The sequence below is a fragment of the Macaca fascicularis genome, chromosome 14 (genome assembly GCF_037993035.2).
Source record: "Macaca fascicularis isolate 582-1 chromosome 14, T2T-MFA8v1.1".
NCBI classification, from domain to species: Eukaryota; Metazoa; Chordata; class Mammalia; order Primates; family Cercopithecidae; genus Macaca; species Macaca fascicularis.
Window position 1 is genome coordinate 118132175 of NC_088388.1, and position 19048 is coordinate 118151222.

At 39.0% G+C, this 19048-nt stretch overlaps 1 protein-coding gene across 4 annotated transcripts in view; it reads left to right on the forward strand.

Moving 5' to 3' along the window:
- The window catches only part of CBL (Cbl proto-oncogene), a 103442-nt gene that overhangs the window by 53810 nt on the left and 30584 nt on the right, over positions 1 to 19048 (forward strand). For all 4 annotated transcript variants that reach the window (XM_074015437.1, XM_005579916.5, XM_045370925.3 and 1 more), the window contains 4 exons: positions 13492 to 13638; positions 15640 to 15796; positions 16599 to 16720; positions 17749 to 17886. In XM_074015437.1, coding sequence (XP_073871538.1) covers positions 13529 to 13638; positions 15640 to 15796; positions 16599 to 16720; positions 17749 to 17886 — 527 coding nt within the window. In that variant the 5' untranslated portion in view covers positions 13492 to 13528. The remainder of the gene's footprint in view (positions 1 to 13491; positions 13639 to 15639; positions 15797 to 16598; positions 16721 to 17748; positions 17887 to 19048) is intronic.

Genomic DNA, 19048 nt, shown 5'->3' on the forward strand with positions numbered 1-19048 from the left:
CTTTAATACATCTTGAGCTGATTTTTCTATGTGGTGAAAGGGATTCATTTTCCTTCTTCTACATGTGAATATCCAGTTTTCCCAACACCATATATTAAATAGGGTGTGTCCTTTCCCTAATTCATGTTTTTGTATGCTTTCTCAAAGATCAGTTGGTTTTAAGTGTTTGGCTTTATTTCTGGGTTCTTTGTTCTGTTCCATTGGTATATTAGTCCATTCTTGAACTGCTATAAAGAAATACTTGTGGCCGGGTGCCGTGGCTCATGCCTGTAATCCCAGCACTTTTGGAGGCCAAGGCAGGCGAGTCACTTGAGGTCAAGAGTTCGAGACCACCCTGGCCAACATGATGAAACCCCGTCTCTACCAAAAATATAAAAAATTAGCCGGGTGTGGTTGTGCACACTTGTAATCCCAGCTACTCGGGAGGCTGAGGCAGGAGAATCACTTGAACCTGGGTGGCAGAGGTTTCAGTGAGCCGAGATTGTGCCATTGCACTCCAGCGTGGGCGACAGGTGAGACTACGTCTCAGAAAAACACAACAGAAAACAAAAAGACTTGAGACTGTAATTTATAAAGAAAGAGGTTTAGCTGGCTCATGGATCTACAGGCAGTACAGGAAGCATAGTGGCTTCTGCTTCTGGGGAGGCCTCAGGAAACTGACAGTCATGGCGGAAGGTGAAGGCAGAGCAGGCTCCTCATATGGCCCAAGCAGAAGGAAGAATGCGGGAGGAGGTGCTACAAACTTTCAAAGGACCAGATCTCCTGAGAACTCTATCACTGTATAGTACCAAGTGGGGATAGTGCTAAGAGAACTCTGCCCTCATGATCCATCACCTCCCACCAGGCCCCATTTCCAGCACTGGGGATTACATTTCAACGTGAGATTTAGGTGGGGACAGATGCAAACCATTCAGTTGGTCTATGAGTCTTTCTTTATACCTGTACCATACTGTTTTGGTTACTATAGCCTTAATAGTATAATTTGATGTTGGGTAATGTGGTGCCTTTAGATTTGTTACTTCTGTTTAGGATTGCTTTGGCTTTTCAGGCTCATTTTTGGTTCCATATGAATTTTAGGATTGTTGCTTTTAATTCTGTGAAAAATGATGTGGGTATTTTGTTAAGAATTGCATTGAATCTATAGATTGCTTTGGGCAGTATGATCATTTTCACAATACTGATTCTTCCAATCCCTGAGCACACGATGTGTTTCCATTTGTTTGTGTAGTCTGTGATTTCTTTCAGCAGCGTTTTGTCGTTCTCCTTGTAGAGATCTTTCATCTCCTTGGTTAAATATATTCCTTGGTTTTTATGTGTTGTTTTTCTCTCAGCTATTGTAAAAGGGATTGAGTTCTTGATTTGATTTTCAGGTTGGTCGTTGTTGATGTATAGCAGTGCTACTGACTTGTGTATGTTGATTTCATAAGCTGAGCCTTAACTGAATTCACTTATCAAATCTAGTTGTCTTTTGGAGGAGTCTTCGGAATTTTTTTAGATATGCGATCATATTATTGGCAAAACAGAGATAGCTTGGCTTCCTCTTCCAGTTTGGATGCTCTTTCTTTCTCTTGCCCAATTATTGTGCCTGGGTAAGTTGGTAGCCTTATGTGGCTTTTTAAGTTTCTTGTATTCCGCTTAAGATGCATTTGTGATTTTTCTCCCATTTATTATTTATTCTTATGTTTTTCCCCATTTATTGAATATACCTCTGCTCCTTTGACAATACTGAAATTTTATTTGCTTGTATGTTAGAGCCACTATGCAGAAGTAAACAGTATTTATTAAATTTATGTGAATTTAGTGAACACAGTAAATACTATTTGCTTTTGCATAGTGGCTCTAATGTTCAAGTTCCATATAAATATAAATATTTCTGGTGGGAGAATTATGATAGATACCACTGAATGGGTGTTAGAATTCCCCAGAATTGAGAATTTTTGAAGTGCTAAGATACTAAATGTGTTTTATCAGGCCTATATAAAAGATACTGAGAAACAAAGATTGGGTCTCAAAGAGATGGCATTAGTTTCTGCCTTAGGTGAGAACAACTAAAAAATTGGCATCATTTTCTTATAAATATAGCTCATTTAGGACGTGAATTGTATTTCCAAATACCTGTCATATGGATTTATTCTGCCTTTTATAGGAGAAACCTGTAATACTGTTCTTTTGTATCCTTCCGATTCTATCTCACTTACCTCCACACCCTTCTGAAAGGGGGAAACAATTTCAGCTTGATTATCTTGTGCAAGGGAACTAGCAAATGGACCGTTCCGTTCCCAGAGATGCCAAAACTCTTACACAAATTATTCACAAATCTGTTTTCCCAAGCTGCCTGCTAGTTATACTCATGTTAGTATCTTTCCCACACTCAAAATACCTGAACACTGAATGTATCCTCTTCAATAGCAAACCAACTTCCTCTTTCACGTCCCGTTATTGAGTTAGTATTGTATAATGTAGTGAGTAGTGATGATGAGTGTGGATTGATTGTTGGCTTAGCTTCTTTTTTTTTTCTTTTTCTTTTTTTGAGACAGACTGTCACTCTGTCATTCAAGCTGGATTTAGTGGTATGATCTCAGGTCACCACCACCTCCACCTCCTGGGTTCAATCAGTTCTCCTGCCTCAGCCTCCCGAGTAGCTGGGACTATAGGCGTGTGCCATCACGCCTGGCTAATTTTTGTATTTTTAGTAGATGTGGGGTTTTACTATGTTGACCAGGCTGGTTGGCTTAGCTTCTTTATGCCTAAATTTTCTCATCTGTAAAATGGGGATAATATTGGAATCTGAGGGGATTGTAAGTGAGAATTAATTAAATATCAAAATATGTAAAGTGCCTGATATTTAGTAAGCCCTTAAAAAATAGCTTTATATTATTACCAATATATTATTGGTAATACCCTAGGTTTATCTCCTCTCTTACTCGATCATACTCTTGATTTTACTGCTGCAGTCTCTCTCAAATCTGTCTTTATTTTACTGCCCCTGTTACTTTTCTATCTCAGGCTCCCATTACTTTTCTACTGCACTACTATGCTGAGTGATCTCTCTGCTTTTATGATTTCCTCTCTAATTCACCTTGCATTTGATGTCATTTTCTGTCTTAAAATAATCAGATATCACTCCCCAGTCCCAAATCCTTAATGACTCCCCACTGCATTTGTATTTTCTTTCACATTGGCAGTTAAAGCTCTACTTTTTTTTCTTTTTTTTTTTTAAATGGAGGCAAAGTCTCCAGGCTGGACACTGCAACCTCTGCTTCCCAGGTTCAAGCGATTCTGATGCCTCAGCTACCGGAGTAGCTGGGATTAGAGGTGTGCACCATCATGCCTTTTTGTATTTTTAGTAGAGATGAGATTTCACCATGTTGGCTAGGCTGGTGTCAAACTCCTGACCTCAGGTGAGCTGCCCGTCTCGGCCTCCCAAAGTGCTAGGATTACAGGCATGAGCCACCGCGCCTGGCCTCTAGATTCTTTTTCATGGAACATTTATCGAAGATTTCTCTAGTTTTTGTCCCTTTTAATAGTCTTATATTCAGACAGAGAACATTCCATGTTCTTTCTCAAGTTTTGCAAAGCTTAGTATTAGCTACTGTGTTTATTTGTTCAGGGAAATGCTATGTTTAAATGGAAATTGATGTCTCAGTTACATACTCAGGAGTTAAATAATTAATGGTAACTAGATATAGACTTTCTACATATTTGATTAGATTCTACTAGTGCTGTCTCTTTATAATTTGTATCTATGTTTTTCATTTTTTAAGTTGATTGCGTCAGCCTTCTGAAAGGTGCTTGGTGGTGGTTGTCGTTTGTTGAGGGACAGGGTATGAGAGGTTTTGAAGAGTTCAGCATTATCTTACTGATACGTTTCTATATATCTTTAAGGAACTGGTGTGGAGTAGTAGTAACCAGTACTGAGGGTTAATGTGCTTTCAATTGTGGGCAGTGCTCCAGTGCATGTAATTCTACTTATTAAAGTTGTCTTTCAGAGCTTGGGCTAAGTGAACTCAAAAGTTATTTTGAAATACAGAGAACTCTGATTAAACAGGACCATGAAGTAATGTAGCTAGTGAACACTTGCTAAATGTTCACAATGATTGTTTTGAACTATTTTTGTTTTTTCTGACCACACTGAAAACTAAAGATACTAGTGTAAAATATTTGTGATTTAATGAGAATGTATTACAGTCATTAAAAATATTATTGACTCTTGTATAAGTGATTTGTTTTAAATTATCTAAGAAAGGTGTGGAGAAGTAAATATTTTTCACTAATAGCTTCACCTGCAGAATCATGACATGCAAACACTAAGTGATCGAGTTGAACATTTTCAGTGATACCATGTAGATATTGTGACTTGATGTGCTGAGAAGGGCACTTCACTCTGTGTTATTCTTTCCATAAACTCGTAATTCCAGTCAAAATATCAGAAAAACAGACACACTGAGGGACATCCTTTAAAATACTTGACCAGCACTCAGAACTATTAATGTCCTGCAAAACAAGGAAAGACTAAGAAATTGTTCCAGACCAGAGGAAACTAAGGAGATAGGATGAGTAAATATAAAGTGGTATCCTTGCTTGGATCCTGGAATAGATAAAAACATTAGTGGAAAAAACTGGTGAAGCCTGGATATAGCCTGGCATTCAGTTATTACTACCATACTGTTAGTTTCTTAGTTTTGAAGAATGCCCCGCAGTAATATAAGATGGTAACATTAGGGGAAACTGAAACTGGATTTGGGGTTTATGGGAACTCCCTGCATAGTCTTTTATAACTTCTCCATAGATGTAGAATTATTCTAAAATTAAAAGTTTGTCAAAAGTAGGTAATATTTTCCAGTTCAGTTCTACAAATGTGTTGAATGCCTGTTATGTGCCCAGTGTGACCAGGGTTGCAGGGGATAAAGTGTGTAAGAGATACTTCCCCTGCCTCTGCCCTTAAGGTGTTGTCTTCTAGATTGGGGAGTAAGACAATGTGAAGCAGAACATGATGGAACCTGTGAAAAGTATGAGCAAGTTGCTGTGGGGGGTTCAGAAGCTGAGGGTAGGTGTTAAATATAGACTGGAGAGTCCTCCCCAAGGAGGCAGCGTTTGAGAACTTTGAAGAATGGGCAGGATTTAGTAACCATAGTCATCAGAAAGGAAATGTGTCATAACCAAAGAGCCCTGGCTCTGGAATTTCATAGACCTACGCTGCCCCTTACTAGCTTTGTGACCTTGGGCAAATTATTTAATGTCACTAAGTCTTTGTTTCTCATTTGTAAGATAAGGTTGGTAATTGCTATTTCAAAGCATTATGAGAATTAAATGCACTTTATTTAGCTTAGTAAAGCATCTGATCCCTAGTAAACTCTTAATGTTAACTGCTGGAGATGGAGAGAAGCATGTATTGTTGATGTAGTACCATCACCACAGGCACAGAGCCTGGAGAGTGTAGAATGTTTGGTGGAACATTGGTGGTGTTTAGAAAGCTGAATTAGGACTACATTGTGAGTGCTTTGATATATCAGGTCAGCAGTTCAAACTTTTTAAGTGGTAATTGGGAATCATTAAAGATTTTCATATAGGGAGAGTAAGGAGATTGAGTCTGTTTTAGGATTAGTTTGATAGACACATGAGGGGAGTGTTGGAGGCTCTCATGTGGGTTGCTGCCTTCCCATTTACTTGGTGAGTTAGATGTGTCCCCTTTAGAATTCAGTGAAACAGTTAGGTTGAAATGCTCTGGATGATTACTGGTAATCTGTTACTGTGTAACTTGGGAATTTCAAAAGCAGGACCATGAGTTTGTAGTATCAGATACACTCAATATGTGTTTAGTAAAAAGGGCCATTGCTATTTTTAGATGTATTGGCTAAGAACTCCTTTTGTAGGTGATGGTTTTCTATCTTTCTTTTTTTCTTTTTTTTTTTTTAACAGCTTAAGTCAATAAGAGTTAAACAGTACTTCATTGACTTCCTGTGAGGCTTTGTGGAAAGCAGTTCCGTTGTATCTATTTTTAAAGCTGATTACTGTGAGCAGAGGATGCTGCTATTGAGTTATAAATGTCATCTCAGTATGTTCTCACTCAGCATTCTTTAGATGACACTAGTGTTTGTATATAAGGTTTCTGGAGTTTATCTGATAGGAAAAGCAGCAGTTATCACTGAAATAGTACCAGTAAATGAAATACTTAAAAGCAGTGATCATGCTACCCTTCAGCAGTATAATTATCATCATCTATATGAGTCTTAAGCCTATACCATCACTGAATGGCAAAAATTGTAACCTTATTTTGGGACTATTTTGCAACCCTGTAATGGTATTGTATAATGTTTTGCAGCTTTTTTGTTAATCGTTGTATTAAAAGTATTAAATCATCTTGGAATTTTCCTCTTGGGATCGATAGGATCATTTGATTTACAAATATTGTTAAAGGCTGGGCACGGTGGCTCAAGCCTGTAATCCCAGCACTTTGGGAGGCTGAGACGGGCGGATCACGAGGTCGGGAGATCGAGACCATCCTGGCTAACACGGTGAAACCCCGTCTCTACTAAAAAAATACAAAAAACTAGCCGGGCGAGGTGGCGGGCGCCTGTAGTCCCAGCTACTCGGGAGGCTGAGGCAGGAGAATGGCGTGAACCCGGGAGGCGGAGCTTGCAGTGAGCTGAGATCCGGCCACTGCACTCCAGCCTGGGTGACAGAGCGAGACTCCGTCTCAAAAAAAAAAAAAAAAAAAAAAAAAAAAAAAAAAAACAAATATTGTTAAAATACACTTATGTGTAAATTACTGGGAGTTTTCTTCAGTGTGTTTTTTGTTTTTAGAGACAGTCTCGCTGTGTTGCCCAGGCTGGTACGAAACTCTTGGCCTTCAGCCATCCTCCCATCTTGGCCTCCCAAAGAGCTGGGATTACAGGTGTGAGTCCCTACGCCTGACCTCCAGTCTTTTGTTATGATCTTTCTTTCTTTCTTTCTCTTTCTTTCTTTCTTTCTTTCTTTCTTTCCTTTCTTTCCTTTCTTTCCTTTCCTTTCCTTTCCTTTTCTTTTCTTTTCTTTTCTTTTCTTTTCTTTTCTTTTCTTTTTTCTTTTCTTTTCTTTTCTTTCTTCTGACAGAGTCTCTCTTAGTTTGCCTAGGCTGGAATGCAGCGGCATGATCTCTGCTGACTGTACCTCCACCTCCAGGGCTCTAGCTATCCTCCCACCTCAGCATCCTGAGTAGCTGAGACCACAGGCTCATGCCACCATGCCCGGCTGATTTTTGTATTTTTTGTAGAGACGGAGTTTCACCATGTTGTCCAGGCTGGTCTCGAACTTGTAAGCTCAAGTGATCTGCCCACCTTGGCCTCCCGTAAGTGCTGGGATTACAGGCGTGAGCCACCACGCCCAACCTATTAGGAAATTTTTCAGTCCTACAGAAGAGTTGAAAAAATTTTATAACCACCATATACCAATCTACAATTACTTAATTACTTTTCTTTGTTTATTATTATTATTATTATTTTTGAGACAGTCTTGCTCCGTCATACAGGCTGGAATGCAGTGGTGCGATCTCTGCTCACTGCACCCTCCACTTGCCAGGTTCAAGCTATCATCCCACGCACCACCATACCTGGCTAATTTTTGTATTTTTTGTTTAGATTGAGGGGTCTCACTATATTGCACAGACTGGTCTCAAACTCCTGAATTCAAGCAATCTGCCGGCCTCAGCCCCTCAAAGAGCTAGGATTATAAGTGTGAGCTGCTGTGCCCAGCCTAAATTACTGTTTTTAAAATGAAAGTTTTGTTTCCTTCTCTTTTTAAATATCATATAAACTTTTTCGAGTCTTTAAACCATTTTTAAGAGACTATTTTGAAGTAGGTGGGATGATTTTTGATATTTCTGTGTTAGTTCTTCAGAACAATAATGTTGTTCAAGTAAAATAATTCTAATAATCTGAGATTTGGGAAATCTCTGTTTTAGAATAGGTAATACTAGTTTAGCAGATTAAGTTAATTTTTCTGGCCCTGTATAGGGTTTTTACAGTTAACTGTTCATTTAAATTCCATAAGACATAAATTCTTTTAAATTATCTGCAGACAGAAAATACACGTTAAAAAGTTACTTCTGCTAAGGTATGAGGATCGCTTGAGCCCAGGAGTTGGAGACCAGCCTGGGCAATATAGTGAGACCCCCATCACACACAAAAAAATAGAAAAAGTGGCTGGGTGCGGTAGCTGACATCTGTAATCCCAGCACTTTGGAAAGCCAAGGCAGGTGGATCACCTGAGATCAGGAGTTTGAGACCAGCCTGACCAATATGGTGAAACCCCGTCTCTACTGAAAATACAAAAATTAGGGCAGGTGCAGTGGCTCACGCCTGTAATCCCAGCACTTTGGGAGGTTGAGGCGGGTGGATCATCTAAGGTCAGAAGTTTGAGACCAGCCTGACCAACATGGAGAAACTCCGTCTCTACTAAAAATACAAAATTAGCCGGGCATGGTGGTATGTGCCTGTAGTCCCAGCTACTGGGGAGGCTGAGACAGGAGAATTGCTTGAACCTGGAAGGCACAGGTTGCAGTGAGCCAAGAAGTGACACTGCACACCAGCTTGGGTGACAGAGTGAGACTTCGTCTCAAAAAAGAAAAAAGAAGAAAAATTAGTCAGGCATAGTGGCCTGTGGGTTCAGCTATTCAGGAGGCTGAGGCGAAAGGATTGCTTGAGTCTGGGAGGTTGAGGCTGCAGTTTACTTGTCTTAAATGTTAATACATGCATTTTTAATAGAAGGAATTAATTTATCTCCTCATACTGTGTTTGTTTTCCTATTTCCTCTTTCTCTTCAAAGTACCTTTTGAGCAAGAGTTACAAGATAACTTTTTCAGTATTCTATGTAGAAACAAAATAGTTTGAGAGATTTTTCTGTTTACCTCATCATTCATATAAAGGCTACTTTTCAACTCCTGTCTTGCTTAAGATGGTGATTGTGAGTCCTATGAAGTTGTATTTATAGTTTTACTTTTGAAGCTAAAACAATAGCTATAATTGCTCATTTAATTTTTAATATACTTGTGTATTGGTGATATGTAAATCTTACTTCTTTATTATGTGAAATTATACACAGGAAAATGCATAACATTGCTTTGGGCCTGAGGCACGAAGGTACATTGGCATTGAAGGTAGGCCCTGAGGTAGAGAGAAAAGAACTGATACCAATCTTGAATTTAAAAAAAAAAAAAAAAAAGATGCTTCATGCAGAATCAGCATTTGATTATGAGGAAGTTGTGAGAGGAAAAGAGAAGAGGAAGATGGAAGCTGTAGAGTAGAATTTGCAGTTAAGTAGATGTAGATGGTTAGAGCTGAAGGCATTAGAAGGTGAATGACTTCCTTCCCCAGCACTGTGTTACTGTGTTAAAGAAAAGCCTGTACTGCTTGCTGCTACTAGAACTGAAAAAAGAAAAGTTCTGTCTTCAGGGCATTTACAAAAAATTGAACAGTTGTGTTCTTTTGTGGATCTTTGGAGAATCGTTAGAACACATTGTATGAGTTGAGGTAACTGCTGACAGAATTTTTTAAAGTATTGCTTACCATGTAAACTCAAATGTCTATATCATGCCTCATTCTTTTTACATGTTAAGACAGATTCTGCTGATTGAATTCGGCCCCATATACTGTAGACACTGAACCATAAGCTTCATATTGATTACAAAATGCTCTGACTCATGGACTTTTGTAAATTCATTATTTCCTTTTAAGAAGTATGATGCTTAGAGTGGACATCTCTGGTGGTTTTAAGAAATGTGAGCAGGCTTTTTGAAGGGATGCATTCTTGAGTAGGAAAATGTCTTAAATTGATTTCCCGTAACTGTTGCAGTCAGCACTTTGAACTGCTCTTAGGTACCTGGTGCCATTACATCTTTGTGGTCAATAACTTTTTTTGTGTGTGGCTTACTTCACAAAATAAAAATGCTTTCTGTGTCTTGTTATTTTGGTATGCATATTTTATCTTTGATCCAACGTAGTGCTAGGTACCTGGTAGATTTTTGGTAGAAAATTATTTTAAGAACCAAAGATGCCAGCATGGTCCAGTTTTTCCAAGACCCACTACCCACTCGATAAAGTCTCTAAGACTGCCCTCCCTGAACAGCAGCCCTGCATGGCTTCTCATACTCTGTGTTATTCCTCCTCACAGCAGTTTTCTCCTGCCATCTGATACACTCCCGTGGGAATGTACATGTCATAAAAGCAAGAATTTTATTTTGTTCGTTGTCGTATTCACCCCGAGCCTGACACGTAGTGGGCACTCAAAGGTTTTCTGAAGGTATATTGATCATTAGAAATTTCTGCCATTTGCCTGGCCCAGAGGGATATAAATACAAGTCAGAATTAGATTTAGCCATTGTGTACACAGATAGCTATAGTGCAAAATGGGTTCAGATGGTGTAAGAGAACTGCAGAGAAAATGCTGGGGTTGTTGAGTATTTTATTTTATTATGTCTAGCTTGCTCTTAAAGAAATGACATTTAAACTGGGTCTTATTTCAGACCAGAGAAACAGGCAGAGACCGAGAAACAAAGAAGAGTGGCAGGTGTAAGAAAAGGTGAAGTACTTGGTTTGGCTAGAACATACTAGTGAAGAACTCAGAAGTTAGTTAGAAAGGTTAGATCCAGGTCAATGGAAAGCCTTAAAATCCAAGCTGAGTTTGGATTTTATCCCATTGGCTGTGAAAATTGTTTATTTTTTCCCTTCGTCAAAAGGCAGTTAAATGTCATAAGGATTGTACATGCATAGGAAGAGACGCTGAAGACACAGAATTCTAAGACTGGAATTTTAATTTTAATTATTACCAAGGAGTTTACATTAGGCCAGTACCACGTAAATCGAAGGTAGGAATGACCACAGATTGGCAACAAATTGACTAATTAGATATGGAGAACAAGGTAAATGAAAGAAGCTAGGAAGATTCTTCAGGTTTTGAACCTGTGGTAAGTAAGGTGGTGTTGTCATTAAATACAGAAGTAAAGAACACGAAGAAAGAGCAGATTTAAGAAAGATTAGTTTAATTCTGAACATGTTGCTTTGAGGTGCTAGCATTCGAGTGGAGGAAAAATGTGGTAGAGTAGATAGTTGGAAAAACTACCAAGGCCTAAGATTTGGGCATCGATTGCTAAGTAGCTTTTAAAGCCCTAAGATTGCAAAGGAAGAGAAGAGAGTACACAGAGAAAGAACTGAAAATAGCAGAGAGCAAATTCTTGGGAAATACCACTTAAGATGATGGGGGAGAAAAGCCAAAAACAACAGAAGGAAGTAGGAGAACCAAGAGAAGACAATACTGCAAAACCCAAGGAAAGATGTTCAGGAAGAAGTAAAATTCAAACCTGTTTGCTTCAGAAAGAGCTCTGGTATAACCTCAAAAGTGTGATACATATTTATTTTTTCTGTCATCTCATTCATTATCCCGCTGTACTGTTTAGCGTAGTTCTTCACACACACAGTAGGTTCTCAGTAATCTAGTTGAAGGATTACTGCTTGACAGAATGTTAGGTAGATGTCGACGTCTGAGCCTCAAGCTGCTGATTGTGCAGTCTAGGGTCCTGCTGAACACTGGAAAGTAAATTCATTGGGATTAACTTGTGCTTTGCAGGGTTTCTTTCAAGTTACCTGTTTCATATTCCATTTGTGATATATTCTTGATCTTGTCTATTTTCTCTTTGATAAATGGTAGAAGTTCTATTAAACAATAATCAAAGGATCTCAAAGTGCTAGGGAAAAAAAACAGTTAATGGACTTTAAAGATTGGATAAGTGCTTAAAAAACAAACAAACAAAAAAGACTGAGTCTCACTCTGTCGCCCAGGCTGGAGTGCAGTGGCGTGATCTTAACTCACTGCAACCTCTGCCTCAGCTTCTTGAGTAGCTGGGATTACAGGCATGCACCACCACCATGCCCGGCTAATTTTTGTATTTTTAGTAGAAATGGCCAGGCTAGTCTCAAACTCCTGACCTCAGGTGATCCACCTGCCTCGACTTCCCAAAATTTTGGGATTGCAGGCGTGAACCACCGCACCTGGCCAAAAAAAGATTTCAATAGCATTTTTCGAACAAGTCATGGATATAGAGACTTGGATAATTTGGTGCTGCATTTTATCCACGAAAGACAAAGATAGCACTGATGGTGACCTTCCAGTATAGCATTAAGAAAAATCTATTCCTAGTAGAGGATTGTTAGGCAATCAGTAATTGATCAGGATTTGACTTGAATTTTTATAGTACATTTGTATAACAAGAATAAACTTTTGAGTACATAAATACAAATTATTGGGACAAGGAAAAATAGACACATGTATTCAGTAGCTTGTTTAGTGTAATAGTATCTATATCATGTGTATCCTGTTTTTTTTTTTGTTTGTTTGTTTGTTTGTTTTTTTGAGATGGAGTCTCGCTCTGTCACCCAGGCTAGAGGGCAGTGACACAATGTCAGCTCACTGCAACTTCTACCTCCCGGGTTCAAGGGATTCTCCTGCCTCAGCCCTCCCAAGTAGCTGAGGTTATAGGCACACACCACCATGCCCAGCTAATTTTTGTATTTTTTAGTAGAGACAGGGTTTCACCATGTTTGCCAGGCTGGTCTTGAACTCCTGACTGCAAGTGATCCGCCTGCCTCAGCCTCCTGTAGTGCTGGGATTACAGGCGTGAGGCACCACTCCTGGCCTGTGTGACATCTTTATAATCATATCCATTAAACAGGTTGTGAGAACAGAATTAACTAATTGTTAACAGTAGCATATGCATTACGTAGAAATTTTTGTGTGGTTTGGATGTTAGCATCTCATTTTTGGTAAAGGAAGAGGAGTTTGGGTAAAATTTATCTCTTTAAGGTCTGATTTAGTGAAAGGAGACATTTATTAGGTCTGGATACTTTAAAAGTTCTTTTTATTAAGACTATCTTTTATTTAGATATGTTATATGATGATAAATATACTTGATAAATACACCTGCAAAGCAGGAAATAATACATTGGTTTCCTATCATTTTTTTCTTTTGTGATAGAGTGATTATTATTTGTTGAATTCTCTTACCTGTCATCCTTAAAAAGTGAATTTGTCCATGTTCGTGCTTAGCTATTAAGCTTTATTAATTCAAGATTAGAGCTTTAAAATATATGACTAAATTTTTTCTCTTGTTTACTTCGTATCTGTTTGAATGGAGGAGATAAAAGTGGAGACAGTGAATGCAACAGTATTTCTTCCATTGTATTTGTATCTTTCGTATGATCTTAGAACAAAAAGTTTCTAAAACCCTTCTTTAAACAAAGACAACAATATCACTGAATATGTAAAAATATTCTCAACGGCGCATTTCTTTTCTCTACTTTTTTATATCCTTGAATAATACTGGCCAGAAAGAATATTTGAAGAGGTTCTTTCTAAATGTATTTTGATATTCATGTTAATTATACATCTTGTATGGTGAATTTGGTGCATTTAAAATAAAAATAATTTTTTGTGTTTAATTATTGCACTTCTGATCATTTGTAGGCGAAACCTAACCAAGCTGTCCCTCATCTTCAGCCACATGCTGGCAGAGCTAAAAGGAATCTTTCCAAGTGGACTCTTTCAAGGAGACACATTTCGGATTACTAAAGCAGATGCTGCAGAATTTTGGAGAAAAGCTTTTGGGGAAAAGTAAGTCTCAATAATGAATTTGAACTATGAATAAAGCTTATGAGTTTTTTCTTTACTTTTTTACTATTGAAATATTTAACATTCAGGAACTCTGAGAAACTATATGTGTACGTATTTCCTAGCTGTGGTTAAATATTTGGTTAAGTTTTTGGTTAAATATTTGGTTAAGTTTTGCCCTGTTCATTTTTTTTTTTAAGAAATAGTTTTGCAGATTAAGCTCTTTGAATGCTCTTCCCTTTATCTCCACAGCCATTGTGCACTTTTTTTTTTTTTTTGGATATAGAATCTTGCTCTGTCACCCAGGCTGGAGTGCAGTGGTGCGATCTCCACTCACTGCAAACTCTGCCTCCTGGGTTCACGCCATTCTCCTGCTTCAGCCTCCCAAGTAGCTGGGACTACAGGCGCCCGCCATGCCCAGCTAATTTTTTGCATTTTTAGTAGAGAGTTTCACCGTGTTAGCCAGGATGGTCTTGATCTTCTGACCTCGTGATCCGCCCACCTTGGCCTCCCAAAGTGCTGGGATTATAGGCGTGAGCCACCGCACCCAGCCCCGTTCTGCCCTTAATGGACATATATATTTCACATTATTTGCTATCAGCAGTGAACAATATCTAAGTTGTCTTCATATGCAAGAAATTGTCTTTATTTACATACATAGGAGTGGAATTACTAAGTCTTGGGGTTTTACTTCTTTTGCTTTGCTAAGTATTGTCTAATTTCTTTCCAAAATGGTTGTACCAGTTCATATTTTACAGTAGCCCCATAATTTAGCTAACGCTGGTGATGTGAATTAGTGTAATATTTTGCTTTATATTCCTTGATGAGAAGGGAGATTGAGCTTCTTCTTACCTTTATGACCAGCCGAGATTCTTATTCTGACTTGCCTGTTCCTATTTCTGATTTGCCCATTTTCTTATTGAGTGGTTTATCTTTTTCTTATTATAGGTTACTAGTTCTTTGTTAATTACTTACATTACAAATATCTTCTCCTAGGCTGTGGCTTACCTTTTCCATTTTGCTGTATTGTCTATATGTATTATGTAGGTTGATTTATGAGTCAAGCTTGTTTTTAAGTATAAATATAAATATTCTGGTTTTTGTTGTGCTATTTTTTTTTCTTTTTTGAGACAGGATGTCACTCTGTTGCCCAGTCTGGTGTGCAGTGGTACAATCAATCATAGCTCATTGCAACCTTGAACTCTTGGACTCAAGCAGTTCTCCCAAGTAGCTGGGACTACATGTGTGTGCTGCCAGTCCCAGCTAATTTGCAGAGACAGGATTTTGCTGTGTTATCTAGGCTGGTCTTGAGCTTCTGGCCTCAAATAATCCTTCCCCCTGGCCTCTCAAAGTACTAGGATTACAAGCATGAGCCACCGTGCTAGGCCCAAGTTTCTCTTTAAAGGCTTTTATTTTTGGCCAGGCACAGTGGCTCACTCCTGTAGTCCCAGCATTTTAGGAGGCCAAGACAGGAGGATTGCTTGAGGCCAGAAGTTTGAGACTACCACCCTGGATGACATTACAAGACCCCGTCTTTATTTGTAGATTATTTTTTCTTTTTCTTTTCTTTTTTTTGCAACATGGTTTCACTCTGTTGCCCAGGCTGTAGTGCAGTGGCCTGATCTTGCCTCACTTGCAACCTCCGCCTCCAAAGTTCAAGAGATTTTCCCACCTCAGCCTCCAGAGTAGCTGGAACTAATTAATTAGTCCGGCTAATTTTGTTTGTTTGTTTTTGTGGAGACAAGGTTTCACCGTATTGCCCAGGCTGGGCTCAAGCAATCTGCCCACTCTGGCCTCCCAAAGTGCTGGGCCTCCTGAAGGCATGTGCCGCAGTGCCCGGCCCCCTTCTTTCTATATTAAAGAAGCTGACCTGTATTTTGAATTAAGAGGATTGAAATTGGTATTGAGAACTTAATGTGGCTCTCTTTCCTTTGCTTGATTATGGCGATGCCTGGAATTATCTCTGTTATTTCACTTTGTGTCTCCTCTCCACCCCCATCCCAGGACAATAGTCCCTTGGAAGAGCTTTCGACAGGCTCTACATGAAGTGCATCCCATCAGTTCTGGGCTGGAGGCCATGGCTCTGAAATCCACTATTGATCTGACCTGCAATGATTATATTTCAGTTTTTGAATTTGACATCTTTACCCGACTCTTTCAGGTAGGATACTAAAAAAGTTGACTAAACTGGTTACTGCTACTTTTCTGAAGAGAAAACTTAAAAAAAAAAAAATTGGGGTTTTTGTCTGTGTGATAGTATTTAATTCATTTTAGGAACTATGCCAAAAAAAGATTAAAACTACCTCGTATTAAAAATATATGTGTGTATGTATATATAGTGAAAATGACAGCTATACCACCTGCTTTCTTCTCTTCACATCTTTCCTTGTTATTGAATATTCTTCTTTTTATCATTTTAATGTTTGTAGAATGGCCAGAATATGGATATATTAGTTTTCTGATACTGGATATTTGTGTATGTTTGCAACTTTTTCTCCTGTTTTATCAAAATTGACTGTTAATATTGAGATGTTTAGATACTTCAAAAACAACTCCTTTCTTTTTCTCTAAAAATAATGCTTTTTCTGGTGTTGTCTATGCCAATTTGCATACACATTTATTTGAAACTTATTAGTTGCACCTGTAGGCCCTATCCTGGTTTTCAGTTTGTTGTTGTTCAACCCCACTACTGTTAATTAGAGCTGCTTTACAAATTCTAGAATTTTCATTTTGTATTAAGTTTCTCCCTATAAGCATATATTCTTTTCTTCATAGCTTTTCAGAGTTTTTAATCTCCCAAACACGTGTGTCTTCCCTCTGAGTGATGGTATAATTAAAAATTTCTGACAATGAATTAAGAGTTGGTGTTGTTGTTTTTTTTGTTTGTTTGTTTGTTTCTCATTGCCCTCTGAGTTGGTTGTACGTCTGATCTGAATAGTCTGTGATTGATCTCGTTTCTTTAGCCCTGGTCCTCTTTGCTCAGGAATTGGAACAGCCTTGCTGTAACTCATCCTGGCTACATGGCTTTTTTGACGTATGACGAAGTGAAAGCTCGGCTCCAGAAATTCATTCACAAACCTGGCAGGTCAGTGCAATGAAGCAAAAAGGTTTATTCTTCTGAATTTTGTTATCTTGAGACTTCTGCTAGTATAGAAGAAACATGGCCTTTATTAGTTTCACAATAGCCAAGATTCTGCAATAGGATTGATACCTCTTTATCAGATGTATTGACTTAATTCAGATCCTATAATTTGATAAATGTTTTCAGGCCACTTAAGAATTGAGTTTATGGCCGGGCACAGTGGCTCACACCTGTAATCCCAGCACTTTGGGAGGCCGAGGCGGGCGGATCACGATATCAGGAGTTTGAGACCAGCCTGGCCAATGTGGTAAAACCCTGTCTCTACTAAAAATACAAAAATTATCCAGGCGTGGTGCAGGTGCCTGTAATCCCAGCTACTCAGGAGGCTGAGGCAGGAGAATCACTTGAACCTGGGAGGTAGAGGTTGCAGTGAGCCGAGATCATGCCATTGTACTCTAGCCTAGGCAACAAGAGTGGAACCCCGTCTCAAAACCAACACAAACAAAAAAGAATTGCGTTTATGTGTCGTTTGCTTCTGGTGTGGAGTCATGGAGGAAGTTACTCTCTTTTTAAAAATATTTTCTTTCTTTTTACTCGTCACTGACTTGAAGCTAAGGATAAGTGTTATTCTTGCCTTGGTGTGGTGGCTCATGCCTGTAATCCCAACACTTTGGGAGGCCAAGTTGGGCAGATACTTGAAATCAGGAGTTCAAGACTGGCCTGGCCAACATGGTGAAACCCCATCTCTTCTAAAAATACAAAAATTAGCCAGGCATGGTGGCACATGCTGTAGTCCCAGCTACTTGGGAGGCTGAGGCAGGAGAATCACTTGAACTCAGGAGGCGGAGGCTGCAGTGAGCCAAGATCATGCCATTGCACTCCAGCCTGGGTGACAGAGCCAGACTCTGTCTTTTTTTTTAAAAAAAAAAGTTATTCTTGACGGTCCTTTTGATTTTTGTCTGTATCTTGCCTTGCCTTCCACCCTAATACCAGCATAATCTACTAAAGCTTCTGTTTGTCTCTGTTCATAGTTACATCTTCCGGCTGAGCTGTACTCGTCTGGGTCAGTGGGCTATTGGGTATGTTACTGCTGATGGGAACATTCTCCAGACAATCCCTCACAATAAACCTCTCTTCCAAGCACTGATTGATGGCTTCCGGGAAGGCTTGTGAGTACCTACTGCATACCATCTGTTAGAGTCTAGGAACTTAGGGGCTGTAAAACCTCATCATTAATGACTTTATTCCAGGTTTCTTAAACTACAGACTAAGATTCAGGAAAATATTAACAGATGATACTGATTTGACCTTCAGGTCCTGGAAGACTTGTTTTTCTTTTTTAGGGATTCCATGAGTGAAATTATTCTCTACTGCTTCAGTTATTACCATAAATAAACTTCATCTTTTTTTCTTTTTTTCCAAATGTTAACTTATTTTCAAGCCTATTTTGGGTTTTAAAATATACCAATTAGCAGGAAATTTGACCAGTTATTTAGTTGGCATTCAAGTGATTCAATGTTCCTAATGGCCATAGGCCTCGGTGGCCTTCATCTGCTTTCATCCTCACTTCATTTTTGTTCAGCAGCATTTCTTCAGGCCTTGGGCTTTTGTAACCTATGCTGCTATTTGTAACTAAGTCCTTATTTATTCCAGAATTGCTATTCCTTTGAGAATTCAAATTGATTATCAGTTGGTAAACACTTAAAAATACTAACAGTTGACCAGGTGGTAGAAAACTAGCTTGTGTTTTAAAGTGATTAGGAAAATACATTTTGTATTATACATTATCTTTTACTTATGATAGCATTGGGTCTGAAAGAAGTGCTGTCCCGGCCGGGCGCGGTGGCTCAAGCCTGTAATCCCAGCACTTTGGGAGGCCGAGATGGGCGGATCACGAGGTCAGGAGATCGAGACCATCCTGGCTAACACGGTGAAACCCCGTCTCTACTAAAAACACAAAAAATTAGCTGGGCGTGGTGGCGGGCGCCTGTAGTCCCAGCTACTCGGGAGGCTGAGGCAGGAGAATGGCGTGAACCCGGGAGGCAGAGCTTGCAGTGAGCTGAGATCCGGCCACTGCACTCTAGCCTGGGCGACAGAGCGAGACTCCGTCTCAAAAAAAAATAGAAGTGCTGTCCCAAATGTCAGAACAGTTTGATGCTAGAAACTGGATCTCCCTGGTAGATGATCTCAGTGGCTTAATTTGCATCTTGTTACATTGCTTTTAAATTAGTGTCTCTCATTTTCTTAAACCTGTAAATAAAGGTATTTCAGGTCCTTGATCAAAAGCAAATGCAGTTTAAATTAAGAATTTAGGCTGGGCTCAGTGGCTCA